The 18,103-nt window shown below is 41.3% G+C and overlaps 1 protein-coding gene across 14 annotated transcripts in view; it reads right to left on the minus strand.

The window, feature by feature from the left end:
- Positions 1 to 18,103, minus strand: part of fbrsl1 (fibrosin-like 1) — a 763,594-nt gene that overhangs the window by 405,019 nt on the left and 340,472 nt on the right. For all 14 annotated transcript variants that reach the window (XM_052031844.1, XM_052031846.1, XM_052031834.1 and 11 more), the window contains one exon: positions 494 to 595. In XM_052031844.1, coding sequence (XP_051887804.1) covers positions 494 to 595 — 102 coding nt within the window. The remainder of the gene's footprint in view (positions 1 to 493; positions 596 to 18,103) is intronic.

Genomic DNA, 18,103 nt, shown 5'->3' on the forward strand with positions numbered 1-18,103 from the left:
ATTTGCAGGCAACAGTCACCATGAAATAGTTTCAACCTTGTGCCATGCATAGTGTAATCTGGTATATCACTTCGCGCTTTAATGCAGTTTGGGTATGACCTAGACCAGTTTGGCCTAGACCAGTGCTGTCAAAAAGTGAAGGACAAATTTGCATAGTTAGACCCCATCACTACAGGCATTACTAACCTGGCTTGTGCTTTTATTATTCAGTGAATTTTGTTATTCACACATCAACATCCTGCAGACAGTCTTTAGCTGCCTAGCTACTTCCCTTTAAAAAGAAAATCCTGTTCAGGTACTGCATCATTCAAAATCCCACAGCTCCTATGTCTGTTCAAAAGCAGTATGAATCAACTGAATGCCACCTTATAAAAACATAACCTCATCTCTATTCTTGACTTTAAATTCCCTCCACGAAACAATGCCAACGGCCTGTCATTGCCACTGAATACAGAGTGCAGACATTTTATTTCTTTTTGAGGTGTACACTTACATCACTAAGCTTGTCTCTGGAACTGCTCCTCTGTGAACTGTTGGCTTCTCTGACACACTCATCCTCGCTGTTCCTGCCATTTTGGTTGGAAGAGACCTTCATCTGCATGACAAGAGAAAAAGAGATGCTTGAGTTATGACAGGCGTGCATTGTGGGGTGATGAATGAAGTTTATTACTGTAGGCGCAAGTGAGTTAAGTTTCCTGATAAAATGTTCCACTCCAAAAGCATCATGGCAGATTTTGACTGCTGCTCCTTTTCTGTCTACATGACACAAATACATCCTTCCATTTACATAAGCCTTAAAACTCTATAACTAAACATTGAAACAGATGGAATGGAGGAAGGAGCAACAAAAACTATTGAATTTCTCTGGTGGCTTATCAATATCCTTAGGACATGCTAACATTTTTCACATCAAAGGATTGAAATGAGGCTCAGTTCACGATAATCTGACTCATAAGTAAACATCCCTGTGAATTAAATTAAAACTGCACTAGAATGAAAATAAAAATTAAAAATGTTGCAAATATCTTAGTTAATTAGTTTAAGAAAAAGGAACAGTGTCAACCATTATGCTCAGTCTATTGGAGATATAGCATATTTTTGAACATCATTCAACATATGGAAGGTTCTGAAACTCAACTAATTCATTGTGAAGGTAAAATAGCTCACCTCAAGTTAATGTATGGGTTAGGTTCCCAAAGAACCCTTCATTATATGAACATTTGTATAGCATAGGTACAGTAAAAGCTATATGGCATCTGATAATCCCCATAAAAGTTAAGAAGTCAGAAGCTAGTCAATATCCTCCCAGCAAGGATGCAGTAACTGAAGAGAAACCATACTTGTTTTGGCAAGCTGAAACTTACAAGTCGCTCATTCATTAGCCATTGTTGCCAGACAGAAGAGTACGAGGAAGTACCTCTTCCCCATTTAAAATAGCTTGGTTATTTTACAGACCCCTTCCCATTAACCCGATCAAAAAGACCGTTTAATATTACTGGTTTTCATGGACCTGTGTTTGAAAGACAGTGTCCAAACGTGCTCCCTACTCTTCATTTGGGCAAATGAAATATTCAGTGAGTAACAAATTAATTTAAGCTCTTCATTGTAGCAAAGAATTTTTAAGTAAATGTTCATCAACTGGGGAGGATCTGTAAGTTACCTCACAACATCAACCAAAGATGCAGTAATTTGCAGGGTCTTACTGGTTGGAGGTTTGGGGTGCAAAGCAAGAAGTTAATTTATGCTTATCAAGAACCAACAAACAACAGGCAAGACAAGGAGATAATCTTCCTTTGATAGTACTGGTTGGAGGAAGAACATGATGAGGAAATGCAGTGTTACTGTTTATATCCACCAAAACATGCAAACTAATGTCGAACTTAAACCTGGCACCTCTAAAAATGTAGCTCTTCTACATTACTATCCTGGAATGCAAGTTTGGATTATGTTACAAAGTCATAGAGAGTTGTACAATAAAGAAACGGGCCCTTCAGCACACCACCTCCACGTCAACCTTTTTGCCCACACCAGGTCCACATCTTTCCATGCCTTGCCTATTTTTATGAGCCTGTCTAAATGTCTCTTAAATGTAATGATTGTACCTGATTCCACCACCTCCTCTGGGAGTAAGTGTGAAAAAAAAACTTACCCCTCAAATCCCCTTTAAAAATCCTTCCTCTCACTTTAAACCATCTACCTTATCTTTGCCTCTTATAATTTTATATACACAGTAGTGTAACGGTTAGCGTAACGCTATTACAGTGCAAGCGATCTGGGTTCAATTCTGGCCGCTGTCTGTAAGGAGCGTGTACATTCTCCCCACGTCTGCGTGGGTTTCCTCCGGGTGCTCCAGTTTCCTCCTACATTCCAAAGACGTACGGATTAGGAGCTGTGGGCATGCTACGTTGGCACCGAAAGCGTGGTGACACTTGCAGGCTGCACCCAGAACACTCTATGCAAAAGATGCATTTCACTGTGTGTTTTGATGTACATGTGACTAATAAAGAAATCTTATCTTGTCTTATCTATCGGGTCATCCCCCAACCTCCTTTGCTCCAGGGAAAACAAGCCCAGTCTATCCAATCTCTCCTCATAACTAAAGTCCTCCAATTCAGGCAACTACCTGGTGAATCTCCTGACCCTCTCCAACAGACCCACATCCTTCCTGGTTAAAATGGAGTGAAAATTCAACACACAACTGGATTCAGAGCTATCAATGCTGCCAGCAGCAGCAGATAACATACAGAATAAGAAATATTAAACGTCGGCCTCATTTTGATATAATATCCAGCTGTGGTGTAATAAAACTCATGGTAAAGATAAGCTGGAAATCTCCTCATAGCTGCTCCCACTGTCATTGTAACCCCAGTAGAAGTTTCTGATTTGCTCAGAGAGGCTTTATCCACATTTCCAGCAAAGTTACACCTGAGCAGTAACAACTCTGAGGATATTCTTTGCCAGAATTTTCATGTTGACAAACAAAGGATTCAAGGAGGGTTGGGGAAGAGCTACCTAATTTTCTTTATGTAACCACAGAAATAGCAGATGAGAACGTCCATTCCACTTCAGATGAAATGTTCAAATTACTATGTGATTTGCCACCCAACATTTATTGTTTTAATCTCAATGCATTATATAGCTAGGAATATGAGCTTCCTCGCTGAATACAACTTCCACTTAATTGTGCCTCTTTGCTTTCTAATTTGATATTTCTAATTCTGTTGTTGGAGTTTGTTTCTTGCCAAAAGTTTGAAAATACCATTTAACCTGCAAGGATCACTTTAATTCTTTACTATAAATCATAAAAGATAGGTCACTCTCCTGTTACGGATTAAGTTACTATTGGTGAATGTCCCTTTAAGACATAGGTCAGTGGTGTGTGTGTGGCATGATGACGACAACAACAGGAAATAAGAACGTGATGATGTTTTGGAGCAGACAGTCGGAGTCAGTCAGAGTGAGAGAGTGAGAGTGAGAGAGAGAGAGAGAGAGAGAGAGAGAGAGAGAGAGAGAGAGAGAGAGAGAGATTCCTGCCTGCTGGTCTCTGTATCGATGGATGAAAAACAATAACTGTATCTGTCACTACAATCCACGTATGGATTTTTGGAATAATCCAGTGGAGTCCATTTTGTCGTTAACCTGTAGAAGGAAATAGGTATTTTTGTGGAAGGCCACGTCTCGAATGCCTTTCGGGGTGGCAGATACTTCGGAACAAAGGAATGGAGATCATCAGTGATTGAGGTGTCATATGAGTTCCATCGTGGAACATTTGGATTTCGTAATTATTCTCTGCTTTCTCTCTGAATTTCCTCTTCAGTCAATGGTGGTTTTGCAGAAGCCTTTGCTCACGTTTCACCTTATAGCTTGCTGAACTGAACTTTGAGAACTATTCCTGGACTTGGAGTTTGGGAATTTGCCACACACACACACTTCGAGTTTAGTTTTTGGGGTTAATGTTTAAGACCTAACATTTTTACTTCTAACATTTTTACTTTTATTTTTCTTATTATCATAAGTAGTTATTAATAAAATAGATTTTACCACTTATACATGACTCGGTGTATTTCTTTTGTTGCTGGTATGTGACACCCCCTAGAATTATAGCAGACCATAGAGATATTTATCTCAACTACACTTTCCAACTACAATTCCAAACATCCTTCACTCAAATGTAACCTGCTAACACCCGTTTCATACATTGTGAATCAGAGTTGACGCAAATCCAAACCCTAAGTTAGCTGTCTTCTATACATATGTCTATAAACTATACATTACACTGGAATCTGACTGAGGTTCACATCAGGGCCATTCTTACTTCAGATGTGAGATAAAACTAAGGCATTAATATTAGTCTTGGAGCAGTTGTATGAACATCATTACGACAATCCATTATGTACCCAATAGTGAAAAAGGAGAATACCTCTGTCACAAACCAGCAACAAAAGAAACACACTGTGCATGATTCAGTGTTAAAAACTATTTTATTAATCACTACTTATGATAATACGTAAAATAAAAGTAAAAATGTTAGTATGTTAGAATTCAAAAATGTTAAACCTTGAACGTTAACCCCAAAACTAAACTCGTCGTGTGTGTGTGTGACAAAGTCCAAAACTCCCAGTTCCGGAATGGTTCTTAAAGTTCAGTTCCCGGAATGGTTCTTAAAGTTCAGTTCCGCAAGCCATAAGGTGAAACATGAGCAAGGGCTTCTTCAACAACCACCATTGTCTGAAGATAAGATGTAGATGTAGAAAAACATAGAGAGAGTACATACGAAATCCAAATGTTCCATGATGGAACCCAAACGACACTTCAGTGTTTACTCGGTAGTGACTTCCTCACCCCGAAAAGCATCCGAACCGTGGTCGTCCACACACAAATACCTGTTTCCTTCTACAGGTCAGCAACAAAGTGAACTCCACCGGATTACTTCCAACTTTTCCATACATGGATTTCAGTGGCAAACACAGTTATTGTTTCTCATCCATCGATAGAGAAAACAAGCAGGCTGGTGTCTCTCTCCCTTCTCTCTCTCTCCTTCTTCTGACTTCTTCAACAACGTCATTACGTCCTTTATCTTCTATTGACGTAAGCACGCCCCACACACACATACACACACACTCTCTATCTTAAAGGGACTTTCACTGAGTCCGTAACACCTCCCACCTAAAAAAAAATTTTCCCAAGAAAAATTTTAACCGCGCATAGTTAGTAATGTTAATAATTATCATGCTACACAACTACAGAATATCAGATTAGTACAGATACATGTTTCCCATTTAACATCGGGAAAGACAATCAGCAATCACATTATCTTTGCCTTTAATGTGAGTTATCATGAGATCAAACTCTTGCAAAATTAAACTCACTGAGTCCGTAACACCTCAACTTTGAGAAACACAGGCCAAGTATGAGTGACAGCAGGTCTGCAACCAACTTGGAGTGCAAAGTATGCAGTTCAGTAAAAAAAAGACATGATCTGTTAATATTGTTTAAGCAGGACAAACCACTATATACATAAAATGGAAGTGAAAACTCAAAAAAGTAGAATACTGTTCCATTTTATCATCAAAAATGATATGTTTACTTTTGTCACAAAACCCAAGTTCAAACTAGTAATTCAGAAACAATAATTATTTCTTTAAAAAATGGTCGATAGGTGATCTAGACCACAGTGGAACATTTGCAGGCACAGACAGTGTTTGTGTGAGAGGCTGGTGTTATTTTTACTTTGTTACTTCCTTCAATGTCTCCCACCTCATCTTTCATTCTTTAAATAATGGCAGCAACCACCTGGCCACCATTACACCACAAAGGTTTCCTCCATAAACAAACAGCATATGCACCATTCAAACCCCCACGAGCTGCATACTTAACATTTATTAAATCAACTTGCTTTGAATGACTCGGGGAATGTCAGCAATTAACTCCACTGCAATGAACAAGCAGGAGGCGAGAGCGAGGAAGGGTGGAAAAATCTGTCCAAGTAACACTGACTGTGAGAAGCTGATCAAGAATGCAAATTAGAATGAATGCTGCTGCAATTAACCTATTAGAGTAAGTATCAATTATTAAACACGCTTGTTCCTCTGGCTCTCACTGCTCTGAATTAAGAGGGCCATCAGCTGATTTGACAGATCATGTTCCTTTACACCTGCTGGCTGCCAGCAGGAGTCTGCACACCCACTGGTAAGGCAGGCCAACCTGCCTTAATCATTCGTAATTATCCTAACAAGCTCTAGTCATAATTCTGGTAACAGGAATTGCTGATCAGCTAAACAAATTAAAGGGTCCAACCTACAATCCAGTCATTTGTCCGTATCACAGATTCATTCCACACTTGGATTCTGATTCCTTGAAACACTGAATGGAGGCGAGAGGAACAAGGGAACAATACTCTTCGGTAATAATAACACCCTCTGGTCTGTTAGCCCAAATACAGAAACATCAGTCATATGATCCTGTTGCAAACAATGTAATACTCATTAGCAAATGCATAGTTACTACTGCAGAGAGAACATCAGAATATTTCCTGACAACCCAGAGATCAAATCACATAACAGTGGAAAGTTTTATAAGATATCTTTATTATTCACAGGTACATCGAAACACACCCTTTTGTGTAGTGTTCTGGGGGCAGCCCGCAAATGTCGCCATACTTCCAGCACCCACAACTTCCTAACCTGTACGTCTTTGGAAAGTAGGAGGAAACCGGAGCACCCGGAGGAAACACATACGGTCACAGGAGAACGTACAAACTCCTTACAGACAGTGGCCGGATTTCGGTTCGCTGGCGCTGTAAAGCGTTACGCTAACCGCTACACTACGATAGAAACTATTACAATGAAATTATGTGGTAATGCCATAAGCTTTGTACATTTGTACAAGTTATGCTGCAACTATACAAAGCCTTGGTTGGACAATATCACCCATCACCAGTTCTGGGCACCACAGCTTATGGAAGTTAAAGTGGCCTTAAAGGAAATACAGTGTGGTTTTACCAGAATGAAAGCTGGACTTGCAGGTAAAATTATAAGGAAAGATTACACAAACTAGGGTTATGTTAAGGTATGACCTAATCAAATTCATTAAGGGGAAATAAGTAACAGATAAATATTGAATAAAGTGAAATCATTTCTACTGATTGGGGAATCTGGGATGGGGGGCAGGGTACAGAGTAAAAATTAAAAGCAGTCTTTTCGGGTATGAAGTTAAGAACCACTCGTAAACAACAAAGCTGGTGGAAGCTTGGTACACAATTGATAATGGATCAACTGTTAAATTTAATTTTGAAACTGGGAATATTTTTGTTAACCATGGGGCTGAGGCCAAAGTTGGGTATATGGTCACAATTCAGCCAATATCTCACTGAATGGCCTTGAGGGGCTAAATAATTTATTTCTGTTCCTATTATACTAGATAAACAAATGAAGTTGATTTCATACAAAGAGTGAGATTCTAGATATCACTATTTTTTTTACATTGAACCTCTCTAGTAATTAAGTTTGCTATGTGCTCAGCTGGATTTTAATTAGGTCATTACAAGGGACAAAACAAAGGAACAATTTCAAATTCAAGGAAATTCAGCAATGGGAATTTATGTATCTCCCTTTCCTTCAGCAGTTCTAGTCTTTCCTGTATCTCACATCATATTCCGTTTTAAATGAAGGTGTTGGTGGTGGGTTGTTTACCCATGTGGTGCTCTGCAAAATATTAAGGAATTTATTTGCTTGCTACCAACAGCCACATTGAGATCTTGGTCGTTGAGGATTCCATGGGATTTTGTTATTTTATTACATTCATGTAAATTGTAAGGTAAAAAAAAACAGGCAGAAGCATAGCAATCAAAATAAAAATGGAGTTCTACTTTTACCATGAATCATGATAAAAATTCAAGAGATGAAAACCCCATGAGGGCTGCTTTAAAGTAAAGGAACTCGCCAGCTTTCTGACTTGATCACCATAATATTTCCTTCTATTTGAGGCCTACAAAGTCAACGAGAGAAGACAGCAGTTATCTGTCATGTTCTCTTGCAATCATCTCTTCACTGCTTCACATCTCTCATCAACTGTCAAGGGCCCCTGATATAAGTGGCTTCATCTGAAAAGCTCACAGTTTAATCTCTAAATCGTGCTGGTCCCTCTGTCACATCCTCCTGTCGCAGCTTATAAAGGACCTGCACATTCACTTCATTTATTTTTCTTCCAGTTTCATAAAAGCACATTTCTATGCTTTACTTTCAAAGCATACTCACATTTCCCCTCATTATTAATAAATACACTTTCATTTATCAAACGCTCCATTTGAGTGCCACATGGGCCTGGGGCAAAAGGAGACAAATTCTTCCTCTAAGTTGTTATGAAAGGTGTCGCACTGAGCGACCCTAACCCCCATTAACCTAGCTTCTAGTCTGTTTCTACTGGGAACAATGAGGCTTCTCAGCAGCTAAACTAGTAGTGATCTTGTGCCATCTCAATATATTTGTTCATTATCTTCTGCACACACACAAGCATTTTAAAATGTACTTGGGGCAAGGGCCAAATTGAATCATCTGCCTTAATTTTCCACACAGTGCAAAGCTGCAGCTGCTGTGCGAGCTGTGCGTTTTTTTTCCTTTTCTTGATATTAACATTTCCACAGCACTCAATTTTAACAAGACCACTGTGAACTAGAGGGTTATGACTGCATTCTGCAATATTCCCCAAACTCTGGCAGGTTTAACACAAGTCCGTGGCTCTTTTTGTTACTTAAGGAACTTGGACAATTCCTCTAGTATCATTTTTATTGTTACCTCTAAGAATATATCAATAGAAATGACTGACAATTTAGAAAGCATATATAAAAAGGGATACCAGTTTGCCAATCAAAGTAATTGCAAAAATATGCATTTTGGCTTAACACTACAATTGTTAAAGGTTTCTGCTCTTTCCCAATGTGGAATTAACTGAACTAGTGTACTTGTTTTTCCTTTAACTTTTACACTTTATTCCTCCGTCTGCCTAGGACAGCCTTCTTCGGACAGTCTTCCTTGGATTCATAATGAATAATTCAAATTACTTTTGCATCATTTTTATTCAAGTCTGATGAAAGGTTGCCTGTTTCTCTCTGCAGAGATGCTGTGTAACCTACTGAGTATTTCCAACACTTAGTGTTTTTATTATATTTCTGCATTTTTTTTTGTAGAATGCTAGGGCCACTGGTGTACAGGCTCCTTGCTGCCAACAACAACCCGAGAGTAAACGTTCCAGATTTGCTGAGGTTGGTCACTTGCTCATGTCCCACTTGCAAATGGCTCTAATAAATTCATAAAACAAGGATAATGGAGCAATCTACATACCCCCCACCCCTCCACCAAAGCCAGATGTCCTGCAGAGTTCTACTTTCCTTAAGGCAGCCTCAGGATTTATCTAGTTAGAGTAATTCCTCGTGGATAGCATACTCTGCATCGTTAAAGAGAAAAGCCATGTAAGGTACAGATCCATCTTAACAGACAAACATTACAAAGACATTTTAAGCAACAAAATAATTGTCAGCTGCACCACAGAATATCAAACCATAAAAGGCACAAACTAAAACTAATTAGGCCTGGAATAGATATACCTGGATTAAAGCTTATGTTAGTGGCTCTTGTCTCTCAAGAAAAGGCAAAAGCTCAATGACAATTAGATAAATTTTATATGTTTGTATTATTGCTCTAAAACAAATAGTCAACAGGTCTGCCTTTGAAGAATCCTTTCATCCACTTTAACAAAAAATGCACCATTTTAATAACAGTTGTTCCTTTATCAATGTTCAATAGCTTATTGAACCCATGAACATTACCTCATTATTTCCCTTCTGCATTATTCATTTATTTTTGTGACTTGTAGTAACTTTTATAAATTGCACTGTACCGCTGCCGCAAAACAACAAATTTCACGACATATGTCAGTGTTAATAAATCTGATTCTTATTTGTTACTTGTTGCCTAAGAAGGTGATAAGCAACCTGCACAAAGTCCCACTTCAATGCTGGTCTTGTGGTAATCAGAAGGAAAGAACAAACTTCTGGAGGAACTTAGCGCATTAAGCAGCATCTGTTGGAAGCAAAGGGACAGGAAACATTTTGATTGAGACCCTGCATCAGGATTAGTGTTGAATTACCCCTCCCTGAGGTAGAAAACCAAATTCTACTAAATTATGAAAACTCCATTGTTACTGAGAAGTAATAGTGAGTTAATTTCTTAAAGAGTTCTATGTATTGCAGCATATCAAAAATACATGAACAGAACAGAAGAAACAGAAGAGGAGGTGTCTAGGCTCCTTGCACCTGCTCTGCTGTTCAGTAAAATCATAGCTGATCTTTCCTATACTAATCCCATTATCTCGTTTCCCTCAATATATAAAAACCTGTAATTAATATACTCAACACATGAGCCTCCAAAGCCCTGGTGAAAAAAGGGATTCAATACCAATGTGAAGAAATTTCTTCACATCTCAGTCCTGAATGACTGACCCCTTATTTTGAGACTGTGATCTCTAGTCCCAGTAACCACCATGTCAAACCACATGCACACATTTCAATGAGATTATCTCTCCCATTCTTTTAAACTCTAAAGAGTATAGGTCTACACATGAGAGACTGCAGATGCTGGAAATCTGGAGCAACACAACACAAAATGCTGGAGGAACTCATCAGGTCAGGTAGCATCTATGGAGGGAAATGAACAGTTGATGTCTCGGGCCGAGACCAGAATATATGTTCCAGTCTGCTTAATCTCTCTTCAAAGAGCAATTTCCTCCATTCCAAGAATCAATGTGATGAGTCTTCACTGCACTTGTAGCAATATTTTTGTTTCATCTAAGTTTAAGCCAATGCTACAAAGATAATAACTTTACAAAGACATTCCCACACTGACCTGCCTGTCCTTGGCCTTCTCCACTGCCAGGGTGAGACCCAACACAAACAAGAGGAACAACACCTCACATTGCATCTACAGTAATCTACAACCCAACTGAATTTTCCACTTTCAGGTAACCCTTCCTTCCTGTCATCCTTCACCCAACCTCAGCCCACCCACCATTTACTGGTCCTTGTCTCACCACTCCCCCTATTCTCTTTATACTGTCTATCTTCCCTCTCCACACTCAATCCTGATGCAGGGTTTCAATCCAAAATGCCAACAATTCCTTTCCCCCGACAAATGCTGCTCGACCCGCTGAGATCGTCCAGCAGATTGTTTGTTATTACAAAGGCACCAACTGTTCTGCAATATTTCACCCAAATTGCTGTGCAAACTTAGTGTCAGTGGACTACATAACATCACATCCAAGGCTGATCCTCTCTTCATTTGATATTCAAAGATGAACACATTTCAGTAAAAGTCCCTATATAATGATCAGCTGGAGAAAATCTGATGTCTGAGTAGAGGCAGAAAGGAAAAATAAATTATCATTCCACTCCAAACCTTATCCCCTTCACTTTTGTACAGGGGTGACCCAATCAGGGATTGTATGGCATATTTTTGTACAGTGAATTTACTTATTAAGCTACTGAAGAATCCTAATCAATTTTCAATTGAGAAGTAAAAATCTGCAGATGCTGGAAAGCTGAAATAAAACCATATGAAATAGGTCAGACAGCAATTGTGGAGAAAGAGATAGAGTTATCATTTCAGTTTAATGACCTTTCATCATCAATGTTAAAAGCCATGGACCAGAAACATTAAATGTAGAGGCTGTACTCCTTCTCCCTGCACACAAACAGAAGCTTAAGTGGGAGGATCCAGTACAGAAAGTCGTACAGTGCTGGTCTGACAAAATAGATGAGATTCTACATGACTGCTTTGAGTCAGTGGACTGGACCATGTTCAAAGACTCAGCTGCCAACCTAGATGAGTACGTCACCACCATCATGGACTTTATCAGCAAGTGTGTTGAGGATTGTGTACCAAAGAGGACAATCCGGGTGTTCCCAAACCAGAAACCATGGATGAACCGGGAGATCCACTCCCCAATGAAGTCGAGGATTGCAGCATTCAAACCAGGTGACCCTGACCTTTACAAGAAATCGAGATATGACCTCTGTAAAGCTATCAGAAATGTCAAGAGACAATAACAGTCCAAAATTGAGTCCCAGACCAGCCGTCAGTTGTGGCAGGGCTTACATGCTATAACGGGCTACAAAACGAAGTCGGGCAGCACCGCCAACAACAGCGCATTCCTTCCCTATAAGCTGAACACACTCTTTGCAGGTTTTGAAATCCCGACATCCTCCAATGCACCTGAACTCATGGTCACCGTTGAGGATACAAGATCAGTTTTCCGGAGAGTGAACCCGTGGAAAGCATCTGGACCAGATGGTGTCCCTGGCCGTGCCCTCAGATAGTGTGCTCATCAGCTGGCGGGGGCATTTGCAGACACCTTTGACCTATCCCTGCTTCAATCTAAGGTTCCCACCTGTTTGAAGAAGACCACTATCATCCTGGTACCTAAGAAAAGCAAGGTTACATGCATTAATGACTACCGACCGGTGGCTCTGACATCCACCATCGTGAGGTGCCTTGAGAGGCTGGTCCTGGCACACATTAACTCCAGCCTCCGGGAAAATCTCGACCAACTGCAATTCACCTATCACCGAAACAGGTCTACAGTGGATGCCATCTCCCACTCACCTCTGGACAGTAAAGACACCTACGTTAGACTATTGTTTATTGACTACAGCTCCGCCTTCAATACTATAATTCCAAGCAAACTCCTCACCAAACTCAGAGACCTGGGACTCAACACCTCCTTCTGTAACTGGATCCTTGACTTTCTGACAAACAGACCACAATCAGTGAGGATAGGTGATTATTCTCAACATTGATGCCCCACAAGGCTGCATCCTCAGCCCTCTACTCTACTCCCTATATACTCATGACTGAGTGGCCAGATTTTGCTCTAACTTCATCTACAACTTTGTAGACGATACCACCGTAGTGGGCTGTATCTCAAATAACGGTGAGTCGGAGTACAAGGAGGAGATAGAGAGCTTGTGACATGGTGTCATGACAACAACCTTTCCCTCAATGTCAGCAAAACAAAAGAGCTGGTCATTGACTTCAGGAAGGGTGTGGTGCACATGCACCTGTCTGCATCAATGGTGCTGAGGTTGAGAGGGTTGAGAGCTTCAAGTTCCTAGGAGTGAACATCACCAATAGCTTGTCTTGGTCCAACCACGTAGATGTCACGGCCAAGAAAGTTCATCAGCACCTCTACTTCCTCAGGAGGGTAAAGAAATTTAGCATGTCCCCTTTGACTCTCACCAACTTTTATCGATGCATCATAGAAAGCATCCAATCTGTAGGCATCACAGCTTGGTATGGGAACTGCTCTGCCCATGATCGCAAGAAACTGCAGAGAGTTTTGGCCACAGCTCAGCCTATTACGGAAAACAGCCTCCCCTCCATGGACTCTGTCCGTACTTCTTGCTGCCTCGGTGAAGCAGCTGAAATAATCAAAGAACCCACCCACCCAGACCATTCTCTCTTCACTTGTCTCCCATCAGGCAGAAGATAGAGAAGCCTGACGGCACGTACCACCAGGCTCAAGGACAGCTTCTACTCCGCTGTTATAAGACTATTGAACAGTTCCCTTATATGATAAGATGGACTCTTGACCTCACAATCTACCTTGCACCTCATTGTCTACCTGCACTGCACTTTCTCTGTAGCTGTGACACTTTACTCTGTATTCTGTTATTGTTTTACCCTGTACTACCTCAATGCACTGTGTAATAAATTGATCTGCATGAACAGTATGCAAGACAAGTTTTTCACTGTACCTCAGTACAACTGACAATAATATCATACCAGAGATCTTCTTTACTTTGAGCCAACTTCTACTTCCTGGAGTCCTCGCTTAAAAATGAAACGTCTGTAATAAGCCCATGTTGAGCTTATCAATGACTAAACACACAACTTGTACATGACAGTGAAATGTTGTGACCTGAAGAGGAATTGGCTGCAATACAAACAGCCTTTCTTCCTTTGTACACGCCACTGAAAATATATCATAATATATACAAAAGTAGCAACACAAACTTGCTGACGTGCCTGAAACCCATGAATATCAGAGCAAGACATAAATCAGCTAAAGACTTTTCTGACTTTTAGCTGCAAGCCTCACCCTAATGCATTCCAACTGATTTTATATATGCTTAGTTTTATCTTATAATTAGATCAACTGGGAAAAATATCCTGTGCATCTGTGTGCTTTACATTCACAGTAAGTTGGCAGTTCAGAGGCTAGCTATTCCCTAGATTATGTTCAAAACATTTCAACATTGCTTGCTTTTTCTTCACTTGCTGGGTTTGATGACTTATTGAGCTACAGCTTCTGGGGAACTTATATGGCTGCTCTTTTACATAAGCAGCATCTCTGAATTATCAGTTCTTTTTCATTTCCTGAGGCAGTATTAAGCACATATTTTAGGTAATGTAGCTTTTCCATACAAATCTGAATTCTTCTCTCAAACACTGCATCCCAGAAAATTAAATCCCATTTTCTTACACCCTGTTTTGAAGCACATTAAATCAGTATTCTAATATATGGTTCAGTTCAGATAAACATGTCTTGTCAATCTTTAATGAATATCACCAACAAAGTTGACTTATGTTACCAAATGGCACTGAGCTCATTTTATTTTTCACATTTATTCCACCTTTTTTTTGAAAACCACATGTCCCAAGGAATGCTTGCCTCCATATGGGATTGTTCAGTCAACAAGGGGAAAAAGGCATAATGCAAAAGTTGTTCTACGAAACCATAGCTCTAGTTGGGTTATAGAGCCTTAAGCCTCAACAATCCCTAGCCATCTCCTTCACAGCCACCCCACAATTGTCAGATCAAAAGCAAATTTTGCCAATGTTAAACATCATTCACACCTGGGAATCAAACCTACAAACATCTGACTTTGTTAATCCACCTGACAGTCAGCAGTGGTGATCCCAGTATTGTCAGCATACAAATAGGCATATTGTACCTCACTTGAGTACTTTGTTTTTGTTATTCCACCCAATATAGCTATTTATAACTGAACTTCAAAGCTCATCAGTATGTGCCGAGGGAAACAAAGGATTATTTCAACATTTGGCACATCACAGAGTTCCTGATTTACTATGATAGTTTTGTAGTTATGATGGGAGAACTAGGTTAATCCCTCATTTCTAACAAATTCTGATTCAATATGGAGCCACCATAAGGAAATACCATGGGAGCCAATTTTTTCCTACAGAAGGAAAACAAAGAGGAAAGCACCTCCCCCTGTGGGCTGGTGCCATAGATCTTAACAATTGTTGATTCATGAGAAGGCCTCAAAAAACTTAATGATTTCAGCAACCCTTAATATCTTCTCTTTTGGCTCAGGCACGGTAGTGTAGCGGTTAGCGTAACGCTATTACAGTGCCAGCGACCCACGTTCATTCCAGCCGCTGGCTGCAAGGAGTTTGTACGTTCTCCCCGTGTCTGCATGGGTTTCCTCCGGGTGCTCTGGTTTCCTCCCACATTCCAAAAGACATATGGGTTAGGAAGTTGTGGGCATGCTATGTTGGTGCCAGAAGCGTGGCGACACTTGCGGGCTGCCCCCAGAACACTACGCAAAAGATGCATTTCACTGTGTGTTTCCATGTACATCTGACTATTAAGGTATCTTATCTTCTCCAAACCAAGGGTGTAGCCATGGGCACCCGCATGGCCTCCAGCTATGCTGCCTTTTCGTTCGTTACATGGAGCATCCATGTTCCAAACCTACCCTGGCACCAGTCCCCAGCTCCTTCTCCACTACATTGACGACTACTTCAGTGCCTCTTCCTGCACCCGTGCAGTGCTTGTCAATTTCATCAACTTCCATCCTGCTCTCAAATTCACTTGATGCATCTCTGACACCTCTCTCCCCTTTCTTGATTGCTTTGTCTCCATTCCAGGCACAGATTATCCACCAACATCTACTACAAACCCACTGACTCCCACAGGTACCTCAACTTGCAAGGACGCCATTCCATTTCCTCAGTCCCTCCATCTCCATCGCATCTGTTCTCGTGTTGAGGCCTTCCACTGCAGAACATCTGAGGCACCTCCTTTTTCAGAAAACGTGGTTCCCCCTCCACCCCCACCCCGGCTATTGATGGAGCCCTCACCTGCATTTCTGTTTACCAGACTTCTGCCCTCACCCCATCCCCCTCCAGGCATAATAGGGAGAGAGTTCCCCTCGTCTTCACCTACCACCCCACCAGCCTACACATCCAACGTCATTCTTTGTAACTTCCTCCATCTACAACGGGATCCCACCACCAGGCACATCTTCCTCTCCCCTCCCGGCACAGGGATCACTCTCTCTGTGACTCTATTGTCCACTCATCCCTCCCCAGGCACTCATCCCTGTAACTGCACAAAATGTTACACCTGCTCCTACACCTCCTCCTTCACCACCATCCTGGGCGCTAAATAGCTCTTCCAGTTGATGCGGTCTTTCACATGATAATCCTGCAATGTTACTTTTGCATCCAATGCTCCCGTTGCGGCCTCCTCTGCATCAGTGAGACCAGATGTAGATTGGGTGACCACTTCGCCGAGCACTTTCGCTCCATCTGCCATGCCAGCCAGCACATCCTGGTGGCCAGCCATTTTAATTCCACTTCCCATTCCCAATTTGACATGTCTGTCCACGGCCTTCTCTACTGCCAGGTCGAAGCTAAACACAAATTAGCCAAACAGCACCTCACATTCCACCTGGGCAGTCTCTGACTGGCGGAATGAATATCGAATTCTCAAAATTCTGGAAACCGCTCCCATTCTGTCCCTTTTCTCTTTTCTCCCTTTTCCTGATCCAAATGGCCCATCACCCACCCACTCCTCCCACTGGTTCCCCTCTCTCCTTTTATTCCATGCTCCACCTTTCTCTCCAATCAGATTCCATCATCTTCAGCCCTTTGTCACTTCCACCTATCACTTCCCAGACTCTGACATCATTCCCACTCTCCCCCCTCCCACCTGAATCCACCTATCCCCTACCAGCTCTTGCTCCACCCCTTCCCTCCACCCTTTTATACTGGCTATCTCCCCTCTTTCCGAAGTGTCTTGGCCCAAAATGTCAACCATCCATTTCCCTCCATAGATGCTGCCTGTCCTGCTGAGTTCTTCCAGTGCTTTGTATGTTGCTAATGATTTCAGTGTTTGGAAAGACCAGAAAAGGAACAGAAATATAGAAAGCCATGATGTCAAATTATTTTAAACAGCTTCTACACACTTGTACAGTCTTTTACAAATCAAGTAAGATAATAGAAAAGGGAGTGTAAATTGGGATGACATTTTTGAAGGGAAATGTACTATGGAGATGTGGTCGATGTTCAGGGATCTTTTGCAGGATGTTAGGGATAAATTTGGCCCAGTGAGGCAGAGAAGGAATGGCAGGGTGAAGGAACCGTGGGTGACAAGAGAGGTGGAACAACTAGTTAGGAAGAAGAAAGCAGCAAGGATCAGACAGGGCTCGTGAGGAATATAGAGTAGCAAGGAAGGAACTTAAGAAAGGGCTGAGGAGAGTGAGAAGGAGACATGAAAAGGCTTTGGTGAGTAGGGTTAAGGAGAATCCCAAGGCTTTTTTCTCGTATGTGAAGAGCAGAAGGATGGCTAGAGTAAAGGTAGGTCCGATTAAAGACAAAGGTGGGAGGATGTGCCTGGAAGCTGTGGAAGTGGGTGAGGTTCTCGATGAATACTTCTCTTCAGTATTCACCAAGGAGAGGGGTCTTGACGACACTGAGGACAGTGTTGGTAAGGGTAATGTTCTAGAGTATGTAGATATCAAGAGAGAGGATGTGATGGAGTTGTTAGAAAATATTAGGACAGATAAGTCCCCGGGGCCTGACGGAATATTCCCCAGGCTGCTTCGTGAGGCGAGGGAGGAGATTGCTGAACTGTTGGTTAGGATCTTTGAGTCCTCGTTGGCCACGGGGATGGTACCGGAGGATTGGAGGGTGGCGAATGTTGTCCCTTTATTCAAAAAAGGTAGTAGGGATAGTCCAGGGAATTACAGACCAGTGGGCCTTACGTCTGTGGTGGGTAAGCTGTTAGAAATGATTTAGAGAAT

Source organism: Pristis pectinata, chromosome 17, assembly GCF_009764475.1.
Source record: "Pristis pectinata isolate sPriPec2 chromosome 17, sPriPec2.1.pri, whole genome shotgun sequence".
In the NCBI taxonomy this organism is placed as follows: domain Eukaryota; kingdom Metazoa; phylum Chordata; class Chondrichthyes; order Rhinopristiformes; family Pristidae; genus Pristis; species Pristis pectinata.